This window comes from Ictalurus punctatus, chromosome 20 (genome assembly GCF_001660625.3).
Source record: "Ictalurus punctatus breed USDA103 chromosome 20, Coco_2.0, whole genome shotgun sequence".
NCBI lineage: Eukaryota > Metazoa > Chordata > Actinopteri > Siluriformes > Ictaluridae > Ictalurus > Ictalurus punctatus.
In genome coordinates this window covers 12327419-12346423 of record NC_030435.2, presented here as the reverse complement: position 1 = coordinate 12346423, position 19005 = coordinate 12327419, and the positions used below count along the sequence as shown (strand labels likewise).

General features: G+C 38.3%; 1 protein-coding gene across 6 annotated transcripts in view; it reads left to right on the top strand.

Moving 5' to 3' along the window:
- The window catches only part of camsap2b (calmodulin regulated spectrin-associated protein family, member 2b), a 94736-nt gene that overhangs the window by 64734 nt on the left and 10997 nt on the right, over nucleotides 1–19005 (top strand). For 4 of the 6 annotated variants that reach the window (XM_053673655.1, XM_053673654.1, XM_053673656.1 and 1 more), the window contains 9 exons: nucleotides 3676–3766; nucleotides 4052–4124; nucleotides 4227–4249; nucleotides 7176–7245; nucleotides 8468–8719; nucleotides 8938–10807; nucleotides 12517–12653; nucleotides 12849–13069; nucleotides 16587–16683. In XM_053673655.1, coding sequence (XP_053529630.1) covers nucleotides 3676–3766; nucleotides 4052–4124; nucleotides 4227–4249; nucleotides 7176–7245; nucleotides 8468–8719; nucleotides 8938–10807; nucleotides 12517–12653; nucleotides 12849–13069; nucleotides 16587–16683 — 2834 coding nt within the window. Of the gene's footprint in view, nucleotides 1–3675; nucleotides 3767–4051; nucleotides 4125–4226; nucleotides 4250–7175; nucleotides 7246–8467; nucleotides 8720–8937; nucleotides 10808–12516; nucleotides 12654–12848; nucleotides 13070–16586; nucleotides 16684–17751; nucleotides 18977–19005 lie in introns of those variants that run through there. The other 2 variants (XM_053673658.1, XM_053673659.1) reach the window with 2 other exon arrangements.

Below are 19005 nucleotides of genomic sequence, written 5' to 3'. Positions count from 1 at the left end.
CCTGTGTAAACATGGATAGGCCTGCTGCAGGGAGGCATGAGGACTGCAAATGTGTCCAGAGCAATAATCTGCAATGTCTGTAATGTAAGATACCTAAGACAGTGCTGCAGAGAGACAGGAAGGACAGCTGATCATGTTTGCAGTGGAAAATGACATGTAACCGTATGTCCCCCTAGACGTGATCAAGAACTTGCAAATGCCTTGGTGGAGGAGTGGAGTAACAGCTCACAGCAAGAATTGACAAATCTGGTGCAGTCCATGAGGATGAGATACACCAGTCACTGACTGTTACCCTTGATATTGACCCCCCCTTGTTCAGGGACTCGTTATTCAATTTATATTTATGTTAAAGTTTATGTTAATTCAAATATTTACACATGTTAAGAAATTTGCTGGAAATAAAAGCAGTTGAATGTGAGAGGACATTTCTTTTTTCCCACAACTTGAGATAGGAGGCTATATCTTGAGACAAGAGGCCATATCTCTGAAATGCTTTGGCATATTCATACCAAACTTAGTGTATGTCATAGCCATCATGCCTTGAGGGTACCTGTACAGTTTCAGAACAGCACCACGTAGTGGTCATGAGATGTGAAAAAAGAACTTTTTTGCTTATAACTTATAAATGGTTTGTCCTAAAATCATGAAACTAGTCTCTACAGATTCAGTGGGGCATAACAAGTCATTTGATATTACATTTATGAATGTTAGCCATTTTCGTGGTTGGCCATTTTGAATTTAGTCTTAATTGCTGTATTTATGAACAACTTGGCACATTGTTACAAAAATTGGTAGGTGTCATCAGGACCATGCCCCAAAATTACTCAAAAAGTTTCTGGACTGCGCCCCCTTGTGGTCAACAATTATAACACAATTTTAAAAATGCTAATAGCGTTTGACTACTTCTGTGCATTGTCATCAGATTGGTCTTGACAGACCTGGGTCATGCAGAGAACAATGATACCAATTATGCCATTCTAGGCTAAAATTCTTGTCCGCCATTTTGAATTTTCTGAAAAAAATACTTTTTCAAACTTATCCCAGATAATTCGTCTAATTTTGACGAAATTCATAAGAGATGATCTTGAGACCATGTTGGCAAAAAGTTATCAAAAGCTTTTTGATAAATCAAACGATTCACAAATAATGTGCGGACAAATTTGATGGCGATCACACTGAAATGGATATGAGACTATATCTCCATAGTGAATTAGCATATTCAGACCAAACTTAGTAGCTGTCATTGGTATCATGACTTGAGTACCTGCATTCATTTGAGACAGCACCACCTGTGGCCAAAAATTATAATGCAATTTGAAAAAATGTTAATTGCTTTTGATTACTTTTTACCCATTGTCATGACACTAGTCTTCCTAGATTCTGTGGCTCAGGCCGAGAACAATGATATGAGTTAGGTCATGGTCGGTCGAACTTGCCATCTGCCATTTTGCATTTACTAAAAAATTTTTTAATTTCGTTGAAAACCTACTTTTTCGAACTCCTCTTAGACTGTTGGCCTGATTTTCACCAAATTCGATTCAGATAATCTTCTGACCATGTCAGCCGAAAGTTATAAAAAGCTTTTTCATAAACCAAACCATTATTTAACGCATCAACAAAAATGATGTCATGATGCAAAACTGAATCTGAGGCTCTATCGCTGCAACACTTTTTCATATTCACACCAAACTTTGTGTGTGGCATTGACACCCCACCCTGACCACACCACATCAATTTGGTGACAGCACTACCTATTGGTCAAACATGATAAAAACAGTCAATTGTTATATGATTTAATTGCTTATAACTTTTCAACCATTTTGCCTAAGATCATATACAAGTGACTCTTCAGTACTTGGCCCCTTAATTGCTGCTTGCAACTATATTTTTTTTATGTTTGTGTCAGAAACAGAATCTAAAAAAGTAAAACGAACATTTATTTGATTGTTTTTTTTTTTTTTTTAAAAAAACAAGCTATTTGAATTTTTTTATAGAAATTTAAAAGTAATTTGTATTTCTTTTCCTTCTTTGCAAATAAAAAAATGAAACTGTATATGGACTAAAACAGAAAAGGGGTCTCTTTTCAGAAAAAATGAAAATTTTCAATGAATTATGCATATTATGTGGAAAGATGATACCGGAATTTGACCCCCATGTACACAAGGAAACGTGCCAAAATAGCTCATATTTCTTGCAGAAAACCCCACTCTTTCCCCCTATTTTTTGACCATGTACTATGATAGACAACAAACCTTTCTTGCCATATCTAAAATTATGTTAGAGTAAGGTTCCAAGGCCATTGTCAGTTGATCACCAGCTAAGCTAGTTTAGCATGTATCACTGCTAAATGGTATCAGCTTCCTGTGTAACAGGTCAATGTGCACGTCAATTTCTGGTGTCATCTTTTTTGTGAAAACCCCACTCTTTCCCCCTATTCTTGGACCATGTACTATGATAGATGACAGACCTTTCTTGCCATATCTAAAATTATGTTAGAGTAAGGTTCCAAGGCCATTGTCAGTTGATCTCCAGCTAAGCTAGTTTAGCATGTATCACTGCTAAATGGTGTCAGCTTCCTGTGTAACAGGTCTATGTGCGCATGGATGTCAATTTCTGGTATCATCTTTTTTGTGTATGCATAATGTATTGAAAACGTCAGACATATTTATTTTGTTTTCTTTACTTTTTTTAGTGCAGCAAAGAAGAAACAGGGAAATTTCATTTTTTCCATTGTTTTGTTTTTGATTATTAATATATGATTAAAATAACTTGTTAATTTTTAAAATCTTGTTTGGAAATAAAAATTGAATGACAAAAAGGTACACTGACCCATGTATCTTACATTTATTATATATTGGTTTTGAGATCAAAAAACAGATAACCAAAAGCAGATTTATTTAATTTTTTTTCATTTTCTCCACAAAATGATATATATAAAATGCTTTTAAAAAGAAAGAATTGCCAAGTTTTTTCTAGATATTGTTTCTCATTCTTCCTTCTCAAAACTAAAATGTGAACAGAAAAATTAAATCTTAAAAAAAGCTCTATTTTAACCAAGGAGCTATCTTATCTTGCCAGCATATGAAAAGGTCACCAGTAGGGGGAGCAAAGATGTGGGAAATACAAATACATTAATGTGGATCAATTTCCATTATGACATTATTATCTTTAGTAGGACACATGATGACATATTAACGTGTTTTGCATACATAAGATCACAGATGCACATGATTGGCTAGTGTTGCCTCCCGGCCATGGATTGCATTGGCATTGGCAGAAGATCATGGATGGATGCCACAGCCATCCTTGGCTGGGAGTCAAGAGAGCAAAATAGGGCAAGTGCTTTTCTGTTATGCCACTCAGGAGCCATAATGTTATATTTTCATGTCCAAACATATTTTCTGGACTGTGAATTACATCTATTAGAAAATCAAGGTTGTAATAATTTTGACTTCAAAGATATTTTGCAGTCAGCACAGTAGATTTATTGCACAGATTTATTGCACAATAGTAGTCTAACACATTCTGGTCCAGTTGTGTTATTACAGGCATATTTAAAAAAGCATTAGAAACATTACTGTTAGGGAATGTGCATTGTTGGGACACAGTATTGTTTCAGCGTCTCTCCTCTGTTATTCAGTCATGTTCGTATATGTATGTTTGTGTGTGTTTTAGAGTAACTACCTTGTGTTTATGGCAGAGCTGTTTTGGTGGTTTGAAGTGGTCAAACCCTCTTTTGTTCAGCCCCGGACGCTTGAATCTAAAGGTAAGCTTGGAGCACTAAATTATCCAGTGCTTTATGACACCAAACCAGCGTATGGCTTTGTTTTCCAGTTCTTAACACACCCAAACCATTAATGGCCATTTGGCTTAATTACATTTACATTTACATTTATTCATTTAGCAGATGCTTTTATCCAAAGCGAATTACAAATGAGGAAATAATTACCTAGCTTGGGAGTGATGAGAGCTGGATTGCAACTAAAATACAAACTTATTATGTACTGTGCTGTGCCAAACTCAATTTTCTTGTTCTCTGTTTCCAATCCAGTTGGGCCAACTAAAATGGCTCCCATAACCAAACACAACCTGATCCACAGGCCACCCAGCGCAAACCAACCAAAGTTTGTATTTTATTCTATTCAATATTTGACTCGCAACCATTTAAAAAATATATATCCTGTACATAATTTTTTTTCATTCTGATCTGTATTCATGTGATCTAGGTCACCAAGCACAACCAACTCAGGTAAGGATGTCTGCTTTACAATAAATGCATTTCCTAGCCCCATTTCTAGAGTATTGCACAAAGAAGTGGTTTCCCACTAGTCTGTGAATATTATGAAAATTTGACATTTTCTGCTATATATAGTTCTGAAAATTGCATGTTTTCATGAACTGTGATATGTTTCACTTTTGCATGTATTACAACCACAAGTAAAATGGTTTTGAAATCTGATTAAAAGGGAGAAAATTGTTTTTAAAGATTACATTCCGACACCAACACACTGCCTAAAAGTGAGCACAGTTAATTTCATTTGCATTTAGTATGTAACAAATAAAATCACTATATATATATATATATATATATATATATATATATACATACATACATACATACATACAGTATCTCACAAAAGTGAATACACCCCTCACATTTTTGTAAATATTTGATTATATCTTTTCATTTGACAACACTGAAGAAATGACACTTTGCTACAATGTAAAGTACTGAGTGTACAGCTTGTGTAACAGTGTAAATTTGCTGTCACCTCAAAATAACTCAACACACAGCCATTAATGTCTAAACCACTGCCAACAAAAGTGAGTACACCCCTAAGTGAAAATGTCCAAATTGGGCCCAAAGTGTCAATATTTTGAGTGGCCACCATTATTCTCCAGCACTGCCTTAACCTTCTTGGGCATGCAGTTCACCAGAGCTTCACAGGTTGCCACTGGAGTCCTCTTCCACACCTCCATGACGACATCAAGGAGCTCGTGGATGTTAGAGACCTTGTGCTCCTCCACCATCCGTTTGAGGATGCCCCACAGATGCTCAATAGGGTTTAGGCCTGGAGACATGCTTGGCCAGTCCATCACCTTCACCCTCAGCTTCTTTAGCAAGGCAGTGGTCATCTTGGAGGTGTGTTTGGGGTCGTTATCATGCTGGAATACTGCATACTGATCATGCTCTGCTTCAGTATGTCACAGTACATGTTGGGATTCATGGGTCCCTCAATGAATAGCCATATGAGTGCAGCCAGTGTTGCTGCAGAGGTTGAAGGGGTGGGGGGTCAGCCTGTCAGTGCTCAGACCATACGCCGCACACTGCATCAAATTGGTCTGCATGGCTGTCGTCCCAGAAGGAAGCCTCTTCTAAAGATGATGCACAAGAAAGCTGGCATACAGTTTGCTGAGAACAAGTAGACTAAGGACATGGATTATGAGACCAAGATAAACTTATTTGGTTCAGATGGTGTCAAGCGTGTTTGGCGGCAACCAGGTGAGGAGTACAAAGACAAGTGTGTCTTGCCTACAGTCAAGCATGGTGGTGGGAGTGTCATAGTCTGGGGCTGCATGAGTTCTGCCGGCACTGGGGAGCTACAGTTCATTGAGGGAACCATGAATGCCAACATGTACTGTGACATAATGAAGCAGAGCATGATCCCCTCCCTTCGGTGACTTGGGCGCAGGCCAGTATTCCAGCATGATAACAACCCCAAACACACCTCCAAGATGACCACTGCCTTGCTAAAGAAGCTGAGGGTGAAGGTGATGGTCTAAACCCTATTGAGCATCTGTGGGGCATTCTCAAATGGAAGGTGGAGGAGCACAAGGTCTCTAACATCCACCAACTCCGTAATGTTGTCATGGAGGAGTGTAAGAGGACTCTAGTGGCAACCTGTGAAGCTCTGGTGAACTCCATGCCCAAGAGGGTTAAGGCAGTGCTGGAAAATAATGGTGGCCACACAAATATTGACACTTTGGGCCCAATTTGGACATTTTCACTTAGGGGTGTACTCACTTTCGTTGCCAGTGGTTTAGACATTAATGGCTGTGTGTTGAGGGGACAGAAAATTTACACTGTTATACAAGCTGTACACTCACTACTTCACTTTGTAGCAAAGTGTCATTTCTTCAGTGTTGTCACATGAAAAGATATAATCAAATATTTACAAAAATGTGAGGGGTGTATTCACTTTTGTGAGATACGTTCCCTCCAGAATTTCACATATCAACATACAGTTGGTCGTTATGGTACTGTATACAGTTTTGGGTGTTTTTATTAAAAAAATTTTTACGAACGCTTCAAGTGCGGTTAATTATTTGTCATGCTATACGTGCTAATAGACTCTTGTCTCTTGACTCTTGCTCTCTTGTTTGCTGTAAAATTGTTGAGCACTGCCGTATGTGATCGTGTCCTGTCGCGGTGAAAACTCTCACACGACGTTAATAGTGTGATTAAAGTGTTTACATGTCTGTAATACACCTTGATAATGCGACTAAAACAGGAGTACTCCACATATCTTAATTCGAGTTGTGTTTACTTCGAGTATGACTTGAATCGGCTTAAGGTAATTACAAATTGCTGTTGACATGTTAGTTTCTTAATCAGAGTATTTTCATAATCGGGTTAATATTGCATTATTGTTGTCCATGTAAACGTACCGAATGAGATTTATTTTGTAATAAGAAATGTATAATCATTTTGATCATCATCAGCAGTCTCTCTAGTCTTATCATGTGATGTCACTCGTGTCATTTAAACCTAAGCCTCATATAATTTTTTCCTTATATGTTTTACTGACATTAAGTATTATCATCCCAAGAGTTTACCAAAACAGATTATACATTTATCATCCCTGGGACAATGACAGAGCACTGTCTGGCACTTTGGCTACTGTTATTGCATGACAGTGTTTCACTTTGTACTACAAGCAATTCTGTGATATTTCAGGCTAGATTTGTTACAAAATGGGATTGTATAAAATCTTTTGTGTGTTTGATCCAGCATTTTCTGCTGATATCAGCCCCATGCTAATAACAGTGCATTTTAATGATCTAATAAGGCAGGTTAGGTGGAATGGTAGCGTTGCACAGCATCCAATATTACAACAATTAAAAATCACACAAAAATCACACAATCTGTAACCTGTGTTCTGTGTTTCATGTAGCCATAATAAAGAGGTCAAACTCTCTGTCATATGTGGATGGGTGTGTGGGGACATGGCCCAAAGAGAAAAGGTGGGTGCTACAGATCTCACCAATCTTTTACATCCTTTGCTAATAAGGTTGGTCTGTGTTCATGTTCTTGTTTAAAGTACTATAGGGTAAGAATGTTTTTTTTATGTTTATGTTTTGGGTCAATATGTAGTACTTTGCCATTCAGGGAAGAAAAACTATTCTAGTAAGTTGTTAGCGGTCAGTACTTTGCAGGTAAATATAGCTTGTGAAATAATTAATCAACAACCAACAACAGGATATATAGTATAATTTCCAGAAAAGCTTCTTTCCATTGTAGTCCCTGATACTTATGTATTCCTGTTTCATTATAAACCTCTTCCACAAAGCATGAAATCACATATCATTTTGTGTACTCTCTCCCCCTCTCTGTGTGTGTGTGTGTGTGTGTGTGTGTGTGTATGTATGTGTGTGTATATATATATATATATATATATATATATATATATATATATATATATATATATATATATATATAATATACACACACACACACACACACACACACACACACACACACACATATATACATATACATACGCACACACACACACTACCAGTCAAAAGTTTGGAGACACTTAACTGAAATGTTTCTCATTATCTTAAAAAATGTTTTGATGTATGTGTATGTAGATGTATGATTAAATGTTTGAAATCGCTTTTGTAGACAAAAACATAATTGTGCCAACATATTCCTTTCTTTCGTTTGAAAACTAACATTTTATTTACAAAAAATATGTTTTTTTAAATGGATGATTTGAAGCGAAATATTACGAAAAGCATCCAATAAGTGTCCAGCATAGGTGGGAACTCCTTTAATACTTTAAAAAGCATCGCAGGTTTTCAGATTCCTCAAGAAATTGGTTGAAAATGCCAAGAATACATTTCTGGAAATTCTAGGCAAAAAGGGTATTTCCTTTGAAGATGCCAAAATACTAAATTATTTTGGATTTTTATCACGACATAATTCCCATAGTTCCATTTGTGTTATTCCAGGGTTTTCATGACTTTATTATTATTCAAAAATGTGGGGGGAAAAAATAAAGAAAGTGTCAATTTTTGAGTGGTAGTGTGTATATGTATGCATGTATGTATGTACATGTATTTGTGTGTGTGTTTGTGTGTGTATATATATGTGTGTGTGTGTGTGTGTGTGTGTGTGTGTTTTTTTCTTTGTTTGTTTATGATTTCTCTTACCTTTCCCTCCCTCTCTCCTCCACTGTAGGTCTTCAGCCCATGGTATCTCGTTTGAGATTCCATTTGATGACCCTGTGGGTTGTACATCAGGTAAAGGGTTGAGTCGGTCTGCTAGCACGGAGGGCCTGGTGTTCAATGCTTCCAACTTGGTACGGGGCATGCGCTGGAACCTATCTTTCCAACCCATTAATGGAAACACGCATACACCGTTACAAGAAGAAGAAGATGATGTAACATCACACCATGGTCCTGTCAGGCCTCTTGTTAGAACTGACTCTAGGTATTTCTTTTAAGATACCTGGGCAGCTAAAGAAATAGCATCTGACTGACAAACTAGGATAGATAAATTTGATATTTGATCTTTTCATTAATTTTGCAATTGTATTGCTCTAAAATCAAGAGATGTTCTAGATCAGTTAAAATTCTACTGCTAAGTAGTAATCAGACCATGAAGATAGTATTCACATTTAAGAGGTTTTTACTTTTTAATTTCTGTAGGTATTCAAATGGGGTGCATCCAGATGTCACTAGTCCCCAGTCTCCGACTCCAACTATGGAGGAGGCTCTGAAGATCATACACGACTCAGAGTGCTCTCCCAGCAGTCTCCGTAAAACTGTTGGTGAAAATGCCTTCTTCCTGCACCCCCCTGAAGCCCACACTGCTGCTAACTCTGACCTGCAAGACCCTGAGGACCATCTGTCTAAAGCCCGGGTTGATGATGGACAACTAAGTTCTACATCTACAGAAATGGATACAGGAATTCATGTTCGCACAGAGGACATCCAGGATGGTCAGGATGAAGACTCATCTTTAAAGGACTACTCTGATATGGACCAAGACTATGAAGCCCGTTCATGCCCATTACCTGATACAGTTGGCAGTCTCATCCCTGTGCCAAGTCTACAGGGTCAGCGTTCACTGGCTGCAAGCTCCAACTCCTCAATTGGATCCTCTTATGCTGTGCGCATGACAAGTTTTGCTGAGCAAAAGTTCCGCAAGGTCAACCATGGGGAGGGGCGGAGTGGTGGAAATACACCTGAAAGTGATATAAGCACCACAACTGCTACGGCAGTAGCAAGGTCTGTAACACCTGATGCCCGAAGTCCCAGTCAGACCAGCTCACCCCGTGACCCATCTAGCCTGTTAGTGTCTGAGATGGTGCAGTTGAAGATGAAGCTTGAGGAAAAGCGGCGAGCTATTGAAACTCAAAAAAACAAAGTGGAAGCCGCTTTCACACGCCACCGACAAAGGATGGGTCGCACTGCCTTTCTCAATGTTGTTCGCCGCAAAGAAGCTATCTCACCACTAGGGGGTGGTAGTGGAAGTTGCAGAACTCTAGATGAGAAGCAAAATGTACAACCACAACTACTGAAAACAAAGGATAGCGACTCTCAATTAGAGAGGTGCAAGCCCGATGGAGCACCACTTAAATTGACCCCAGAGGATGGAGGGAGTGCAGAGGTGGTAGACTTGGCAGAGTACACACGCTCGATCGAACACTTGAATGCATCACTGAGCTTCCTGCAGACAGAAATGCAGCGCCTGGCACAGCAGCAAGAACACATCATGCATCTACGTGAGCAGCAAGCCTGGGTGATCTCACCTCCACACACTCAAATGCAAACACAAATTTCATTACAGAAACACCTGTGTGAGCTGCGCAGCAGTAGTGTTGTGAGTCGTGGATCTGTGGGGTCTCTTTCCCCAAACCTGTCCTCCACAGGGTCACCCCGTACCACACAACGCTCACCTGCCCCCATAAAGAGAAAGTCTGCTTCATTCCATGCCAGAACAACCCGTACTCCACGCCAAAGTGAGCTGAAATTCACCCCATTTAGTCGTATGTTAAACACCCCCCAGTCAGTGGACAGTCTACCTAGGCTGCGCAGGTTCTCCCCTCGACAAACACAAAGTAGTTCTTTTGCATACTTAGGACATGACAAGGGACCTACAGATGAGAATCACATAAATAAAGAGGAAGTAAATGCACTAGCAGTGGGGTCTATAGACAAGCAACCTGGAACAGATGCAGAAAAGAGTTCTGGTGATGCTCTGTCCAGCCAAGTCATAGCAAACCAAAAAGCAAAAGAAGAGAAAGAGAAGAAAAAAGATCGAGATATGAAAGAGAAACCATCAGATGGCGGACCCATCAAGACAACAGCAGTGTTTCAAGTTCAGTCCCAGACAGTAATGGAGCATTTGGAAGTAATGAGTACAGACGGCACAGGGGAAGGTCAGACCCAGGGTGGGAAGGACCTAACTGAGGTGCCTCTCTCTGAACTGAAGCCTCCGGAGGATCACGAACTTGAAAGTGGGAAAGTGATGGAGGGCAGGGTGGAGAAGATGTGTTGTGGGTTCTTCTACAGGGTAGGACCTTTGTTTTATGTCACTAACCATAGAAACGTACCACTGAGCTCACGAAACACATCACATTATTTTGCTGTGTCTGTTTTCACTCTTCACTCAAATGTGGTCTTTTGGTTAGCTGAGCATGTTAGCAGCTATGAAACACCAGTAAAACTGCAGTATGAATGTTGTTGGTTAGATGTTATTCATTTATATATGAATGAATAAAACAGAAGGTGCTGACCCCAAGTAATGTAACAAGTGGTTCGTCTTTAAATTAGTCTCAGTTTGATCTGATATGTATGCGTCTAGGGCTTATTTATACAGTATTTTCTGGCATGATGTATTGGCTCTTTTACGTATACTTACCTTAAATGTCCAATTATTTGTAATTATTACATGTATAGTACCGTGACCAGATATTGGGAATTTAGAATCTACAAAAGGAAATCCTATTTAAGAAACCCTGCAGTCTACTTCATCAAAGGAATTCTTTCTGTGAGTGTGTCATGTGTGTGAGGTGCCACTTGCTCAATTTTGGCTAGTCCCAACACCTTTGTCAATGTACAGAGCAGACATGGTGTAAAAAATTACATATATCAGCAGTATTTTCACCAGACAAATGCTTTAATTCAGCAGGGAAGCTTTTTTGGATATTTAAAAAATTATCAAGTTGTCCTAAGGTCAACGATACCTAATTTTGTAAATTGTGGTGGAAAACAGCTGTGAAGAGGTTAAAACTCTTGAAATTTCTGTGATAACCACCCATTGCTCTATTCACAAGTCAAGTTAATATAAGTAAAATAAAATAAACAATACAATGCTGTATTAGTTAAGCTAGGTAGTTAAATCAGGGTTCATATTGGCGGGAAAAGTTCAGTTCATTCAAGTTGTTTTTATGGGCTGGCACTTTTTGACTTTCTTAATAAAAATTGGTGCTCTGCAGGATCTACTGGCATTAAAGTAAAATAGTCTTTTACTAATAATAAAAATAAAGTTCTAAAAAAGACAGGCTGAGTCTCTGACCTCTACTAGTAATTTAATTTGACCATTTGAGTTATAAATGATTTCTTAGTAGACAAATATTACATTATTAGCATTTTTCAAGTTGATAGTATAACTTTGGATGGAAAAAACATAAAATAAGTTAACCGTTATTCCTCACACTATATTCATACAATTAAATACTTAATACAGATGGCATTCCAGTAATGCATTACTAGTAAGCATGTCAACTGTTTTAGAAAAGCATAACTACAAAGATATTTGCAAAACTTTAGCAAATCAGCTTTGGAGGATCATACTGTGTGCAACAGTTAGTTATATAAATCAAATGACAGTAATATAAATGAATTGAATCATAATCTTATATTCATGATTAATTGTATGCTTTTTGAGCTGATTAGTACCTATGGGCTTGGCTGAGTGTGTTCTTATGTGTGTTTTTCTCTTATACTTGTAGTCATGAGTATTTTTGGCACTGTGATTGTGTCTGCATTGTGACTCAGGAGAAGGAATGTTTTTGTTAAGGCTGGGGTCTATGTGTGTGTTCATATGCACATGTATATTGTGTATAGGTGTGTGTGTGTGTGTGTGTGTGTGTGTGTGTGTGTGTGTGTGTGTGTGTGTCGACCCAGAACCATTTGATTGTGGTGGTTTGTATCTCTGCTTGATTTGTGATTGTTGTCAGGTGTCTCTGACTTGGCTGCTTTGTACTTGTTTTCATTTAGGATGATCAAAAAGGTGAGGAAGACATTGCACAGAAGAGAGCAGCTCTCCTGGAGAAGAGGCTAAGGAGAGAGAAAGAGATGCAGATAAAGAAACGACTGCAGGAGCAAGAGATGGAGCAGAAGAAAGAAATATCAAGGTTAGCGCTCTCTATAGAGAAACACGTATAGATCCAGAAAGCTAAAACCTTTTTTTTTCTAGTTCAGCAATAATTTAGAAAATGTTAAAGTAACTGTATATTCATATTTGTTTAAAGGGCCTAATATCTCTGAAGATTTATGAGTCTTAATCGAGTTTTGTATGGATGAGCCTTTTATTGCCCTCTGCTGGACAGACTGAAAGCAGAAGAGGATCGTCAGAAGAAAGAAGAGGAGAAGGCAAGACGGGAGTTCATCAAAAATGAATATTTGAGGAGGAGGCAGCTCAAATTGATGGAGGACATGGATACAGTCATTAAACCCCATCCCCCAAGCATCAAACAGAAGAAGCCCCGTCCCAAGTCCGTGCACAGAGACATCATGGAGTCTCCTAAGCCACCTGCTCAGACATACACAGGTATAGCAGCTACTCATTTAAAAACCTACAGTGCAGATTGCATATCTCTGCTATGGACAAACATGGTATAATGGATATAAGCAACAGACACAATATGAAAACCCAACCTTATAATGGTGTGCCATATACAAGCAGGGAATACTGTGACCCTATTGCTTAGTAAACAAAGATTCATGAACTCAACTCAAATGACTTACAGGATGTAGGAGATTAGAATTACTTACTGTAATTTTTCTGGAAAAAATATACCATTGCGATTTACATTTCATAAATTAACTAGAGTGGCAAGTAATGCATCAGAGAGAATTCAGGATTCCATGTCAAAACAAAGCAATGTGAATAAATAGTAAGGACACCAATACTATATGGTAGTATATAGTTTGGGATGCGGTCCAAATATTTATGATTTCTGATTGCTCAATATTACAGAAGTATAATGAGAATAAAATAACTTTATTGTGCTTACTATAATGTAACTATCACAGTTATCAGAGTACCAGATGAAGGAGGAAAACTTCTCAGTTAGAGCTTTTCTTTTAGTTGTTTTTTAGCAGCGGTGCCTGTACATTGGCAACACTAAGGTATAACTGTGCTGTTTTTGCAGGATCAGCACATGGGCCATTTCATGTCAATTCGGAAAGGGTTGTTGCTGTATATCTCAGATTTTGTTGATTCTTTTTTCTTGATACTTTAAGGGGTGGCTGTGGCTCAGGTGGTAGAGCAGGTTGTCCACTAATCGTAGGGTTGGCGGTTCGATTCCTGGCCACATGACTCCATATGCCGAAGTGTCCTTGGGCAAGACACTGAACACTGACAAGTTGCTCCCGATGGCAAGTTAGCGCCTTGCATGGCAGCTCTGCTACCACTGGTGTGTGAATGGGTGAATTAGACACAGTGTAAAGCGCTTTCATCCAAATTATATAAGTGCAGACCATTTACCATTTTTTCTTGTGACCTAAAACCAAAGTATTTTGGCTGAATTCTTACATTTTCCACTCCCCTCAGAAACTTTTTGAATTAAAAATGTCTTATCTGGTAAGCCATGTTTAGGATTTAATATTAAATATTATTCCCAGCGACATGTAATTTGGCAGATATAAAGACAAATTGTAAATGCTCAGAAGTCACCACATTAGGCCAGTTAATTTTCTTATGGGGTCCTCAAAATGGGAGAAAGTGCTACAAGTCAGTTTTTGCCTGAGACATGTAGCAAAAACCCTAACTGAATTCACACTGAATGACTCACATATCCAGCACATGTAGTAACAGGATGAACTAGTCTCATAATGTTAGCTAGCTAGCCAAAATATAACATTGAAAGGTAGAGGATTGCGCTGCTGTAATCTCACAGTGCACTGTATCCATTGAACTGTAGGCTGAATGTAGGGTTTGAGGCTCTGCACATCATTGGGGGTGCTAGACGCAGATAGGCCATTAACTAACTATAATGCCGGGTCATTTCCAATTATGGATTATTATGCTCTCTGTGTATTTTATTTGGGGTTCAAGCACTAAAACTTGAAATTCTGAAACTATATTGTTTTTGTAAGGATTTTTTATTATGGGTTCAAACTTCTAGCTAGAGTTTCTATGGAAGCCCATAGAACCATCTAGTAAAAATTTTTGACATTTGGCACACTGATTGGGGAACATTCTGACCAAATTTTAGCTGAGTGCTGCCAATGCTCTAACTCCACCAATTACTTAGTCTAATTTGGAAATTACTTAGTCTAATTTGGAAGTACATTTATGGTCATAACTTTTGAACCACGTGTCCAAAATTTAAAAGCCAGTCATACCTGGATAGGTCAAGTTCAGTGCAACCTATTACACCAATTTCCACCTACTTAGATTTTTTTTATTAAAACTGTTGTTGTTGTTTTTTTTGCTACTCTTCCTACAAATTTTTGTCCAATCATCAGCACACACCATCTTCAGAGTAAGAATTTTGAATACTCCAAACGGCTTTTCCATAATGGGCCAACAAATTTGATGGCGAAGCCACAAAACAGGAAGTGAGGCTGTAGCTCAGGAATGACTTGACGCAAAACTTGGTAGGCAACTTCAGAACCCTAACATGAGGCTATGCAACAAATTTCGGGCTAATGCCACCTTTGACTGCTTATGCAACAATTGTAGTGCATCTGTGAATGCGCGACTCACCGAGTCTGGGTGCTTGGCCCGCAAAATTTCTGCTTGCAGCTGTATTATTAGGGGCAGTGCGTAAACCCTACTGTTTTTTAAAGGCTTTTTATTATTAGGGCTTCAAGCACAAAGTGCTGAAACCCTATTGCTTTTGTAAGGGTTTTTATTATCCTTATTATGCCCTAAAACTGTTCGTGCAGACCAAACCGTAAGTCCTTGAGGTCTGAAGGTCTTTGAGGGTTCGTAGCATTGGTCTAAAATGGTGCAAAGTCTGGCCCCGTTCGGCCACACAGTGGCGTTACAGTGATCAAAACAAAAATTAAACGGTTTGTCACGGTATTATATCATTGGAATCATTGGCTGTTCAACATTCAGCAGCTAATGAAGTCAAATCAAAATGTCCGACTGTTACGAAAATTGAGATGCTTGTACGTAGTTTCAGAACGAGGCTGTGTACCAAATTTCTTGAGAATCGGCCACAAGGTGGCACTATAATCAGAAAATTTGCATTTTTGTTAACTATGCATCCGTGCATGCTAGCATATAATTCTTGCTTCCTCTGAATCCTTGCTTTAAGCCATAACAAGTCTAAATCAGATTTATGTGTTTATCTATAAAGTTTATCCACTATTCTAATTTTCTGAAAAAACACTTTTTTTTTTTTTTTAACTTGTCCTAGGCTGTTTGTCTGATTTAAACAAAATTACCGGTAGGTATGCAACATCTCGAGATACTCCAGACAAAAACTTACCAAAAGAATTTTGATTCATATAATCATCGTGGGGATACAGATCCATATATAAATGGCAAATAATAACTAATTGGTTTATATCTGTGAAGGCAATGTCCAAACATCAGTTTCCATCAATTTGAATGGCTGAATGGTAACATGTAATTTTTAAAAAATGCATAAGAATTAGAATAAATGCATAGAATGCATGGTACTCTAACAATATCTCCTGAGTTTTATAAAAATGTTAAAAGTTTGCAAACAAATGTGTGAAATGCTCAAAGATGATTAAATGAGGTTAAAGAGACACAGTTCAGGTGAGCAGAGGGTTCAGCTCACTCACTGTCACCCAACATAACCAAGGCTGGATACAGTGCTGACTGTGAAATACTACTATAGGACTGTCAGGGCAACCTAGAGTAGCTCATGAGCATCATATTATAAAGTTTTTTCTTCCCCTGAATCAGTAATTATATATTTTTGCATGCATATTGTAGCTTTAAACTGTTTGTGTAAACATAAGCTTTCCCTGATTACACCTGTACAGCTGTAATTAGCTTTTGCAATTATCTTGCAGTCTTCTGGCTTTTAGATATTCGCTTTAGGTTTCTGTTTATGTATATGGTTTGCATATTTCTCCAGGGTCACGACCCCGGGGATACTCTGTCTCCAGTATATCACTTGCCTCCCTTAACTTGGCAGACAATGAGATTGTCCAAACAGACAAGAGGATGTCCAGGTGAGCATGTTTACAATGCATACACACCAACCATTTAATCTGTGAGATTACCTGCTTAACTGATTACCTGCTTGAGGTGATGCTATAAAAGCGCATGTGAAGAATTTTAAGCTGATTTTCTTTTATTTCATATGGAAGTGATTTTGAAGATTCTTGGAGATGCTTGTTTGTCATTATTGCAACTAGCCTTTTTGTGTACAATAACTGAAACTTGTTTTCTTGGCCTGCCTCCGAGGCATTTTTTTTAGTTAGAAGTATGTTAATGGTTATGAACCATTAAGGCTTCATACCACACAGTAAAGATTTCATTTTCTTACCAACAAGATTCCAAAGTTAGGATTATTTCAAACATATGTATTGATTTTAGGATTTTCATTGCAATCTCCTCCTATCTCTTGCTTTTGGTGCCACTCTCCTCTCACTTCCTGCCTCATGTCTTTTAGGGGTGGGTGATATGTGCTGAAATTCATACCATGATATTTTCCACTATGCAGATGATATATCATATTTGAAAAAAGTGTTAAGAAATGTAACTTTATTTTAATAATGATGAATATTATTATTCTTATTGTTGTTGCTTGCATAGCAAAGCATCAATATTGATATCTCACATACTTCACTGTGCGTCACCATCACAAAACATACCTCAAAACGTGCGGCCCCATTGGGAGAGGTATGCTATTACTTTTCTTAGCATTCCCACGTGCACTTTTTCCATAGAGAATGAATGGGGAATAAAACACGGGTGCCACAGATCGGACGTTGTTCGGCTGACGTCTTCATCACATATCCTCTTGTACATCTTAGGGCAGGGGTCTCAAACTCAGATTGCCCTGGGGCCACTTTTGGTACTGTCATCTCATAGGTGGGCCTCAAGAGCATTAAAGTACTCCAAGAAAGTGCAATATTCTCAAAATGTACTTTTTTTTTTATTACCATTACAAACATATTTTATTAAACAAATTTAGTAGTAGTAAACATAACCATAACAATAACTTGTACCAGTTTCAACATAAATGTAATAGTTCACACACACACAAATTTTTGTTTTGTTTTCATTCTTCCCAGACAGCTCTTCTTCTCACACAATTGAAATACATTTGCCCTGATGGAGGTTGTAGTCGAAATCCTAAGTACAGCTTCAAGATGGGCATCAGTAATCCTGGACCTGTACATGCATTTATTAAAGTTCATTGTTGAGAAAAGTTTTTCACACAGATATGTGCTTCCAAAAAAGCACATTAACCGACTGAACATTTTTAACAGGATGGGAAGGATGGAGGTAAGTCTCTCAGAAATTGTCCAATGAGATCTGCTTTTCCCAGTGCCTCCATGAATTTAGTTTTTAGTTCACTGTTACACTGCAAGTCAATAAGTTCCATTTGCAAGACACTTGGGACACTCTCCACGTCAACTGACAAGGGGTCTGCAAATAGCTGGAAAGTGTCACGGTGTGCCTTGAAATCAGCAAAGCGCTCATCAAATTCCTGCAGTAGGTTGTCAATAGCAGATGTATATTTATCACCACTGAATGATGTGCCTTTCTCCACAAGAGATCTGCATGATGGGAAATGGCTAAGGTTTTTTGCAGAAAGCTGACATTTCCACAATCTCAGTTTTATGGAGAAGGCTTTCACGTTTTCATAAGCTGCTGTGATGAGCTGATCAGGGCCCTGGAGCTTCAGGTTAAGGATGTTTAGCTCATGTCTTATGTCCACTAGGAAGGCAAGATCCATCACGCATTTTGGATCATCAAATTCATGAAAATCCATTCTGCCATCTTCCATGAATCTCTTCACCTCTGTTCTTATCTCAAAGAATCTCTTCAGGACATTTCCCCTGCTGAGCCAGCACACCTCAGTAAAGTAAAGTACATCACCATATGCTATGCAAACCATAGACATATTCCACACCAGAAGAACGCACTGTGATGCTTTTGGTGTACAATGAGCTTTACACTCAGCAAAATATTATGTAAAATGTTAACCTAACGAAACCGACAAACCCAACTGTTGGTAACATTTTACCTCGGCGTGCTCTCTGTGTTTACCAGTTCTAAACATGGAAATGTGGAAAGGGTCCATTAGGCTTAATAAAACTAGCTCTCTTGGCTAATGTTACCACTCACATGGTTAATGTGAGATGCATTTTATTCAGCAAACAATGTAAACAGTTAATAGTGCATTTTGAAATGCATGCATTAAAAAAATAATTCTATTAATTATTTAAGCTGTTCCAGTTCATGTTTATTTTGTCTCGTGGGGTGGCTGCTTCTGATTAGCCATTTCTGGGTATTCACTTTAATATGGTGTATCTCTTGGC